Source organism: Melospiza melodia, chromosome 5 (genome assembly GCF_035770615.1).
Source record: "Melospiza melodia melodia isolate bMelMel2 chromosome 5, bMelMel2.pri, whole genome shotgun sequence".
Lineage (NCBI taxonomy): Eukaryota > Metazoa > Chordata > Aves > Passeriformes > Passerellidae > Melospiza > Melospiza melodia.
Window position 1 is genome coordinate 90896414 of NC_086198.1, and position 10728 is coordinate 90907141.

At 57.9% G+C, this 10728-nt stretch overlaps 1 protein-coding gene across 1 annotated transcript in view; it reads left to right on the forward strand.

Moving 5' to 3' along the window:
• ATP6V1B1 (ATPase H+ transporting V1 subunit B1) overlaps window positions 1–10272 on the forward strand; it is a 25682-nt gene extending 15410 nt beyond the window's left edge. The window contains 10 exon segments of the mRNA XM_063157813.1: window positions 1925–2002; window positions 3534–3673; window positions 4268–4369; window positions 4462–4559; window positions 5374–5497; window positions 7366–7516; window positions 8222–8304; window positions 8429–8533; window positions 9772–9901; window positions 9988–10272. Coding sequence (XP_063013883.1) covers window positions 1925–2002; window positions 3534–3673; window positions 4268–4369; window positions 4462–4559; window positions 5374–5497; window positions 7366–7516; window positions 8222–8304; window positions 8429–8533; window positions 9772–9901; window positions 9988–10145 — 1169 coding nt within the window. The 3' untranslated portion in view covers window positions 10146–10272.
• Window positions 10273–10728: the final 456 nt, after the last annotated feature.

The following is a 10728-nucleotide window of genomic DNA, read 5'->3' on the forward strand; positions in this document are numbered from 1 at the left end:
TCCCCTGGCAGTGTCCCAGCCCGGGCTGGCCAGCACCTGAAGCCACCTGGCACAGTGGAAGGTGTCCCCATGCAGGGAGGTGACATCGATGCGATTTAAAGTCCCTTCCCCCCAAACCTCTCTGGGATCCAGCTCTGAGCCCCCCTGTCCCCTCATGTCCCCCGATCCCCCCAACCCCCCTACCCCGGGGGTCACTCGGGGTCGGGCCGGAGGGTGGCCCTGTCCCTGCGCTGTCCCTGCGCTGTCCCTGCGCTGTCCCCTCACCCACGGGGGCCGCGTGTCCGCCGCGCTCCCGCCGCGCTCCCGCAAAGGGCAGGGGGCGGTGTCACCTCCCCCGTGTGGCCCCCCCGGTGTCACCCTCCCCTGCCGCTCTCGGTGTCCCCGGAGTCGCCGCTGCCGTGGCCGCTGACCTTTCGTGCTCGGCGCTCGGCGCTGCCATCAGCCTGATGCGCTGTGACACCGCTGCCGTGTCCCCGCACCGCCACCGCGTCCCGTGGGGGACAGGGGGGGCGGGCAGGGGGCGGCAGCCACCGAGGCGAGGTCAGGGAACCGTGGCTTTGTCGCGATCGATGCCACCGCGGCTCCGAGGCGGTCGATGAGGCTGAGAGGGAGCGGTGAGGCCGCGTCCCCTCCCTGGGGACGGTTTGGGGGGGTTGGTGTCACCCCACAGAGCTGGGGAGTGACTGGGGACGTGGGGACACGGGACAGAGTGATGGGAGTGATGGAGACGTGGGGACTGCGAGAGGGGAGTGACTGCGGATGTGGGGACGCGGGGACAGAGTGATGGGGACACAGGGATGGGGTGATGGGGACAAGGGGACACGGGAACAGAGTGATGGGGGTGATGGGGAAATGGGGACACAGGGAGAGAGCGATGGGGACATGGGGACAGAGGTATGGGGGTGATGGAGACATGGGGACAGAGGTATGGGGGTGATGGGGACATGGGAACACAGGGAGAGAGCGATGGGACATGGGGACAGAGGTATGGGGGTGATGGGGACATGGGGACACAGGGAGACAGTGATGGGGACATGAGGACAGAGTGATGGGGGTGATGAGGACATGGGGACACAGGGAGTGGGTGATGAGGACATGGGGACACAAGGGCAGGGTGATGGGGGTGATGGGGACACAAGGACAGGGCGATGAGGGACATTGGGACATGGGGACAGGAGTATGGGGACATGGAGACACAAAGGTGGGGTGATGGGGATGTGGGGACACAGTGACAGGGTGATGGGGACATGGGGACACAAAGGTGGGGTGATGGGGACGTGGGGACAGGGTGATGGGGGTGATGGGACACAGGGACCGCGAGGAGGGAGTGACTGGGGACGTGGGGACACGGGGACAGGGTGATGGGGATACAGGGACACACGAGCAGAGTGATGGGGTGATGGGGACATGGGGACACAGGTACAGAGTGATGGGGGTGATGGGGACATTGGGACATGGGACAGGGTGATGGGGACATGGTGACACAGGGACGGGGTGATGGGGACATTGGGACATGGGGACAGGGTGATGGGGGTGATGGGGACATGGAGACATGGAAAGTATGACGGGGACAAGGTCCTGTCCTCTGTGCCTGTATGCAGGGTCTTGGTGTCACACCCTGCCTGGGAACCCAGGACCCCAAGAGGGAAGTGACAGGGGTGGCCAGGAGCATGGGGACATGGGGACAAGGTGATGGAGGTGGATGGGACATGGGGGGACACGGGGGTCTTGTCCCCATGTGCTGGCACCTGCAGTGTCACCCAGCCCACAGGTGACACTTCCTGCCCCAGAGCCCCCAGTCGCTATGTCCTGGCTGGGGTGGAAGGCACATCCCGGGATCGGGATGGAGACCATGTCCCAGGGCCATGGGAGTGCCACCCCCAGCTGGTGGCCTCAGTTAGGGACAGTCCCTGTGTCCCCACAGGCCGGGTGTTCAACGGCTCCGCCAAACCCATCGACAGCGGCCCCCCGGTGATGGCCGAGGACTTCCTGGACATCAACGGTAACGGCTCTGAGGGAATGCGGGAGGGGCTTGGGATGGGCTGGAATTGGGGTGACAACATGCCTGATGGTGTCACCATGTCCTGTGGTGTCATCATCCATCATCCATCCATCCATCCATCCATCCATCCATCCATCCATCCATCCATCATCCATCCATCATCCATCCATCCATCCATCCATCATCCATCCATCATCCATCCATCCATCATCCATCCATCCATCCATCATCCATCCATCCATCATCCATCCATCCATCCATCCATCCATCATCCATCATCCATCCATCATCCATCCATCATCCATCATCCATCCATCCATCCATCATCCATCCATCCATCCATCCATCCATCCATCCATCATCCATCCATCATCCATCCATCATCCATCCATCCATCCATCATCCATCCATCCATCCATCCATCATCCATCCATCCATCCATCCATCCATCATCCATCCATCATCCATCCATCATCCATCCATCCATCCATCCATCCATCATCCATCCATCCATCCATCCATCATCCATCCATCATCCATCCATCCATCCATCATCCATCCATCATCCATCCATCCATCCATCCATCCATCCATCCATCATCCATCCATCCATCCATCCATCATCCATCCATCATCCATCCATCCATCATCCATCCATCATCCATCCATCCATCCATCATCCATCCATCCATCCATCCATCCATCCATCCATCCATCCATCCATCATCCATCCATCATCCATCCATCATCCATCCATCATCCATCCATCCATCCATCATCCATCCATCCATCCATCCATCCATCCATCCATCCATCCATCCATCATCCATCCATCATCCATCCATCCATCCATCCATCCATCCATCCATCCATCCATCCATCCATCATCCATCCATCCATCCAACCATCATCCATCCATCATTCATCCATCCATCCATCCATCATCCATCCATCATCCATCCATCCATCCATCCATCCAACCATCCATCCATCCATCCATCCATCCATCCATCACATCATTCATCCATCCATCCATCCATCCATCCATCCATCCATCCATCCATCCATCCATCATCCATCCATCCATCATCCATCCATCCATCATCCATCCATCCATCCATCCATCCATCCATCATCCATCCATCCATCCATCCATCCATCCATCCATCCATCCATCCATCCATCATCCATCCATCCATCCATCCATCCATCCATCCATCCATCCATCCATCCATCCATCCATCCATCCATCCCCACCAGGATGCTCCAGGAGGGTGTCCAACTGCTGGGATGGTTCCTGTCCCACACCAGAGCTGCTCCCTGCTTACCTCCAGAACTTCCTTCCAATTTTTGCCACCAACCCGGGCCATCCCTGCATCCTCCACCCCCCCGTCCCTGGAAATGTCCCAAGCCAGGCTGGACAGGGCTTGGAGCACCCCGGGATAGTGGGAATTGTCCCTGGGTGGGACTGGATGGGTTCAAGGCCCCTTCCAACCCCACCATTCCATGATCTCTCCTTTTCCCGCTCCAGGCCAGCCCATCAACCCCCACGGGCGGATCTATCCCGAGGAGATGATCCAGACCGGCATCTCTCCCATCGACGTCATGAACAGCATCGCCCGCGGACAGAAAATTCCCATCTTCTCCGCTGCCGGGCTGCCCCACAACGAGGTGGGATTGGGGGAGGAGGAGGATGGAGGGGTTGGGAAGGTCAGATCCCCTCTCCTGGTGTCAGGAAGCTGCCATCAGCTCGTGCCTCAGTTTCCCCATTGGCATAGCAATCGCTGTGTGCTGTGCAGGAGGATCTGGACTGGTTTAGGGTCCCTAAATCCAGGGACTGGGGGGGCTGCAGACCCTTCTCATGTCGCCGTGAGTGTGGGACAGCAGGAGGGGCTGGGAATTCCAGAGGGGGATGGGGATGGGATGCAATGGGATGGAATGGGATGGGATGGGATCCATGGGATGGGATCCATGGGACGGAATGGGATCTGTGGGATGCCATGGGGTGGGATTGGGATGGATGGGATCCATGGGATCCCTGGGATGGGATGGGATCCATAGGGTGGGATCTGATGGGAGCCATCCTTGACCAGTCAGGAGTGACAACGGACAAGGCAGGACACAGGAAGGGGGGGGACACCCCACTGGCCCGCAGCCCGTGGGACCATGTCCTGGTCTCACAGGGGCCATGGCTGCTCCAGAGCGCCCCAGTTGCCACCCCTGTCCCTGTCCCTGCTGCCACCCCGTCCCTGTCCCCTCCCTCAGATTGCAGCACAGATCTGCCGCCAGGCCGGGCTGGTGAAGAAATCCAAGGATGTGGTGGATTTCCATGAGGACAACTTTGCCATCGTCTTTGCAGCCATGGGGGTGAGTCAGGACATCCCAGGTGACCCCAGAACTGCCCTGTCCCTGTGTCTCTGTGTCCCCATGTCCCCACCTGCTGACCACGTGTCCCACAGGTGAACATGGAGACCGCGCGGTTCTTCAAGTCGGACTTCGAGCAGAACGGCTCCATGGAGAACGTCTGCCTCTTCCTCAACCTGGCCAACGACCCCACGTGAGGCACAGCCCTGCCTCCTCCTCCTCCTCTTCCTGTCCTTCTCCCTCCTCCTCCTCCTCCTTTCTCCTTTTGTCTCCTCATTCTTCCTTCTCCCTCCTCTTCCTCTTTTTTCTCCTTTCTCCTACTTTTTCTTCCTCCTCCCCCTCTTCCCTCTCTCTTTTCCCTTCTCCTTTTCTTCCTTCTCCTTTTCTTCCTTCTCCTTTTCTTCCTTCTCTTTTCTTCCTTCTCCTTTTCTTCCTTCTCCCTTCTCCTTTTCCATTCTCCTCCTCCTTCTCCCTCCTCTCTTATTTTCTCCTTCCTTTTTCTTTTCCTTTTTCCTTCTTCTTTTTCCTTCTTCTTTTCCTTCTCCCTTTTTCCTTCCTCCTCTTCCTTCTTCTTTTCCTTCTTCTTTTCCTTCTTCTTTTCCTTCTTCTTTTCCTTCTTCTTTTCCTTTCCCCTTCTCCCCTTCTCCCCTTCTCCCCTTCTCCCCTTCTCCCCTTCTCCCCTTCTCCCCTTCTCCCCTTCTCCCCTTCTCCTTTTCTTTCTTTCCCTTGTCTCTCTTCCTCCTCTCTCCTTTTTCTCTTCTTCTTTTCTCTCCATTTTCTTCCATTTTCCTTTCCTTTCTTCCTCCTTTTCCTCCTTCTTTCTTCTCTCCTTCTCCTTCTCCTTCTCCTTCTCCTTCTCCTTCTCCTTCTCCTTCTCCTTCTCCTTCTCCTTCTCCTTCTCCTTCTCCTTCCGTCCTTCTTCCCTCTCTCCCTTCCTTCCCTGGCACTGCAAACCTGCCCTGTGGGCACTAATTAGCCTAATTTCACTAATTGGGGGTGTCCCACAGGATTGAGAGGATCATCACGCCGCGGCTGGCACTGACCACGGCCGAGTTCCTGGCGTACCAGTGCGAGAAGCACGTGCTGGTCATCCTGACCGACATGAGCTCCTACGCTGAGGCCCTCAGAGAGGTCAGTGTGGAGTGGCCACGGGGTTTGGGGGCCCAGGGTGACAAGGACAGCCCAGGGTCCTTGGAGTGCTCAGGGTGACAAGGACAGCTGGGCGTCCCAGGGTCCTTGGGGGATTTGGGGGGTGACAAGGACAGCCCAGGGTCCTTGGAGAGTTTGGGATGCTGAATGTGACAAGGACAACCCAGGGTCCTGGGAGAGTTTGGGATGCTGAGCATGACAAGGACAACCCAGGGTCCTGGGAGAGTTTGGGGTGACAAGGACAGCTGGGGGTGACAGGGTCCTTGGGGACTTGGGGTGCTCAGGGTGACAAGGACAGCCCAAGGTCCTTGGGGGTTTTGGGGTGACAAGGACAGCCCAGAGTCCCTGGGGCCTTGGGGTGCTCAGGGTGACAAGGACAGCGGGAGGTGTTTGGGGTTCTTGGGAGGTTTGGGGTGCTCAGGGTGACAAGGAGAACCCAGAGTCCTTGGGGGATTTGGGGTGACAAGGACAGCCCAGGGTCCTTGGGGTGTTTGAGGTGCTCAAGGTGACAAGGACAGCTGGAAGTTCCAAGGTCCTTGGGGTGTTTGGGACGCTCAGAGTGACAAGCAGAGCCCAGGGTCTTTGGGGTACCTGGGTGCTCAGGGTGACAAGGACAGCTGGCGGTCTCAGGGTCCTTGGGGGGTTTGGGGTTGACAATGACAGCTCGGGGTTCTTGGGGTACCGGGGGGTGCTCAGGGTGACAAGGACAGCTGGGGGTGACAGGGTCTTTGGGGATTTGGGGTGCTCGGGATGACATGGACAGCTCAGGGTCCTTGGGGTGTTTGAGGTGCTCAGAGTGACGAGGAGAGCCCAGGGTTCATGGGGTGTTTGGGGTGATCAGGGCACTTAGAATCCTCAGCACACCTGGAGTTTCCGAGCGTCTTGAGTTTTTTGGGGTGTTTGGGGCACCCAGCACAGCTGGGATTTTTGGGGTTGCCTGGGCTGCTCAGGACACTCATGTCTTCTTTTCCTCCCATGGTTTTTGGGGTGGCTGAGGTCTTTGGGGTGCCTGGGGTGTTTGGGATGTTTGGGATGCTCAGGATTCCCAGCACATCTGGGGTTTCCACTGTTCTTGGGGTGTTTGGGGCACCCAGCACTCTTGGGATTTTTGGGGTTGCCTGGGCTGCTCAGGACACTCATGTCCCTCATGCTTCCCATGGTTTTGGGGGTCTTTGGAATGCTCGGGGTGTTTGGGATGTTTGGGATGCTTAGAATCTCAGCACACCTGGGGTTTCCACGGGTTTTGAGTTTTTGGGGTGTTTGAGGTGCCCAGCATACCTGGGTTTTTGGTGTTGCCTGGGCTGCTCAGGACACTCATGTCCCTCGTGCCTCCCATGGTTTTTGGGGTGTTTGGTGTGTTTGGGATGCTCAGAATCCTCAGCACACCTGGGGTTTCCACGGGTTTTGAGTTTTTGGGGGTGTTTGAGGTGCCCAGCATACCTTGGGTTTTTGGGGTTGCCTGGGCTGCTCGGGACACTCATGTCCCCTTTGCCTCTCATGGTTTTTGGGGTGTTTGGGATGCTTAGAATACTCAGCACACCTGGGGTTCCCACAATTCTTGGGGTTTTGGGGTATTTGGAGCAGCCAGCACACTTGGCGTTTTTGAGGTTGCCTGGGCTGCTCAGGACACTTGCGTCCCTCATGGCCCCCATGGTTTTTGGGGTGTTTGGGATGCTCAGAATCCTCAGCACACCTCGGGTTCCCACGGGTTTTGAGTTTTTTGGGGTGTTTGGGGTGCCCAGCATACCTGGGGTTTTTGGGGTTGCCTGGGCTGCTCAGGACACTCGTGTCCCCCGTGCCTCCTGTGGTTTTTGGGATGTTTGGGGTGCCCTGACCCCCCAACCCCACAGGTGTCAGCAGCCAGGGAGGAGGTCCCGGGCCGCCGTGGCTTCCCTGGATACATGTACACGGACCTGGCCACCATCTACGAGCGCGCTGGGCGCGTGGAGGGCAGGAACGGCTCCATCACACAGATCCCCATCCTCACCATGCCCAACGATGGTCAGCGGGACACAGAGGGGCTGGGAATACCGGGAGGGGACGGGAACACTGTGGGAGGGGACGGGAACACCATGGGAGATCGGGATTTCCCCACTCCTGGAAATCGCAGGGTTGGGAAATCCCAAATTGTGCTGGTTTTACCCGGTTTTGGGAGCTCCTGGGGTGGTGAGGCTGCTGGGGCGATTTAGGGTCTGAGAGTTCCCCATGTCCTCAACAACCCTTCAACAACTCCAGTTTGGGGTCCTTGGCTTCAGGAAGGTGACACCAGAACCTCTCTGTGCCATCCCAACCACTCCCATCCCCTCCCATTTGGGGTCCCCAACTCCAGGAAAGAGAGGGGACACTGAGACCCCTCTGTGCCACCCCAACCATCCCCATCCCCTCCCATTTGGGATCACTCCAGGACAAGGCGGTGGCACCAAAACCTCCCCATGCCATCCCAACCACCCCATCCCCTCCCATTTGGGGTCCCCAACTCCAGGACAGAGAGGTGACACTGAGACCCCTCTGTGCCACCCCAACCACCTAGATTTGGGTCCCCAGCTCCAGGAGAATGGGGGTGACACCAAATCTCCCACTACTGACCCCAGCAGGGTCTGTGCTGCCCTGGTGACCCCACAGATGTCACACAGCGTTGTCCCGTGTCCAGCTGAGCTGCCAGCCCTGCTTTGGGGTCTCACAACCCCTCTGTCCCCCCCACCCCAGACATCACCCACCCCATCCCTGACCTGACTGGCTTCATCACCGAGGGCCAGATCTACGTAGACCGGCAGCTCCACAACCGCCAGGTTCGTTCCCAAACCCCTTCCCATCTCCAGGATGGATCCAGGGCTGGAAAGCCCCGGGAACACTGGGGGTAGGGGTGGGGTCCCCCAGAGCTGGCTGGACATTGGGGTCGCTCCCACCCTACAGATTTACCCCCCCATCAACGTTCTGCCGTCCCTGTCCCGGCTGATGAAATCGGCCATCGGAGAGGGAATGACCAGGAAGGACCACGGGGACGTGTCCAACCAGCTGGTGAGGGCTTGGGGACACTCGGGGTGGGGCGTTTGTCACTTCAGGGCCCTCCTGTCCCCCTGTTTGTGGAGACTCAGGTGAGGCCCCACCTGTGGAGCTGCTCCTGCTCCCAGATCCCAAATTCAGGAGGGTTTGGAGCTGCTGGAGCAATTCCAGAGGGGGTTCTGGAGATGGGAGATGCTCTGAGGGCTGGAGCTGCTCTGGAGCCAGGTTGGGAGAGCTGGGGATGTTCTCCTGGGGAAGGGAAGAGCTCAGAGAGCCAGGAATGGCCACAGGATTCCAGAGGGGAGCTCTGATTTTTGGGATGATTCAGGATTGGATCCCACTGAGCTCCACGGGGTGTCCTAAATCCCAAATCTTCATCTGCCTTTATTGGGATGGGGGAGAATCCAGGGAAGGTGACAGTGACAACACCCTGCAATGCTGGGGCTGCCCCAAATCCCTGGGAATGTCCAAGGCCGGGATGGATGGATGGATGGATGGATGGATGGATGGATGGATGGATGGATGGATGGATGGATGGATGGATGGATGGATGGGAGGGAGTAATTGGATGATTTGGGATGAGATGGAATTGGGACAAAATGGGGTGGGATAAAATGAGATGGGGAGGAAATGGGATGGGATGGGGATGGGATGGGATGGGATGGGATGGGATGGATGGGATGGGATGGGATGGGATGGGATGGGATGGGATGGGATGGGATGGGATGGGATGGGATGGTTGCTTCAGTGTTGTGGACGGACAGGACACAGAAGCAACCCAGGGTAGGGGAAGGTGTCCCTAAACATGGGTTGGGAATGGGATGAGATTTAAGGTCCTTCCAACCCAAACTATCCCAGAGTTCTGGCTCCAGGCTGGGAGAACTGGGAATGTTCCCCTGGAGAAGGGAAAAATCCAGGGAATCCTCAGAGTCCCTAAAGGAGCTCCAGGAGAGCTGGAGAGGGACTGGGGACAAGGCCTGCAGGGACAGGAGCCAGGGAATGGCTCCCACTGGGAAAGGGGAGATTGGGCTGGGATCTTGGCAAGGAATTGCTGGCTGGGAGGGTGGGCAGGGGCTGGGCTGGAATTGCCAGATTTGCTGTGGCTGCCCCTGGATCCCTGGCAGTGCCCAAAGCCAGGTTGGGATGGGTCTTTGAGCCACCCAGGCTCGTGGGAGGTGTCCCTTGGTGGCACTGGATGGACTGTGGGGTCCGTGCCCATCCCAATCCCTCTCTGGAATCCCTGGATCCCGCAGTACGCCTGCTATGCCATCGGGAAGGACGTGCAGGCCATGAAGGCCGTGGTGGGCGAGGAGGCCCTGTCCGCCGACGACCTCCTGTACCTGGAGTTTCTGCACAAGTTCGAGAAGCACTTCATCTCCCAGGGTGAGCTTTTAGTCCTAAACCGGGGATTTGGGATCTGGGAGAGCCCCTGCAGCAGCCCCAAATCCTCCTCCCCGCTCTCCCGGCAGGTCCCTACGAGAACCGGAGCATTTTCGAGTCGCTGGACATCGGCTGGCAGCTCCTGCGCATCTTCCCCAAGCAGCTCCTCAAGCGCATCCCCGAGAACATCCTGGCCGAGTTCTACCCCCGCGAGGCCAAGGCGCCTGAGCAGGGCACGGCCCTGTGACCCCAAATCCACACAAAACCCCTTTTCCTGCAATTGGATCCCCCTTCCTAAAATCACATCCCCCTTTCCTAAAATTGGCAACAATCTCTTTGTTTTTATTGGTGAATAAACCACCGTGGTCACCAAACCGTTCCGTGCTCCGATGTTTCCTTCCATGGCCATGGAATTCCCATCCAGGAACCCCTGGAGTGGCAGTTCCTGACCCCACTCCAAGCTGCAGCTCCCCTTTCATGCAGTTGGATCGCCCTTCCTAAAATCAGTAAAAATCTCTTTGTTTTTATCGATGACAACCGTGGTCACCAAACCCTCCGTGCTCCGATGTTTCCCTCCAGGGCCATGGAATTCCCACTCTGGGAACCCCTGGAGTGGCAGCTCCTGACCCCACCCCAAACTGCAGCTCCCCAAAACCCCATAATTCTCTGTTTTAGGGGAAAACTCCTCTTTCCTACAGTTGGATGCCCCTTCCTAAAATCGGAAATAATTTGTTTTTAGTTATGAATAAACAGCCATGGTCATCAAACCCTTCAGTGCTCCAGTGTTTCCCTCCAGGGCCATGGAATTCCCACCCCTGGGAACCCCTGGA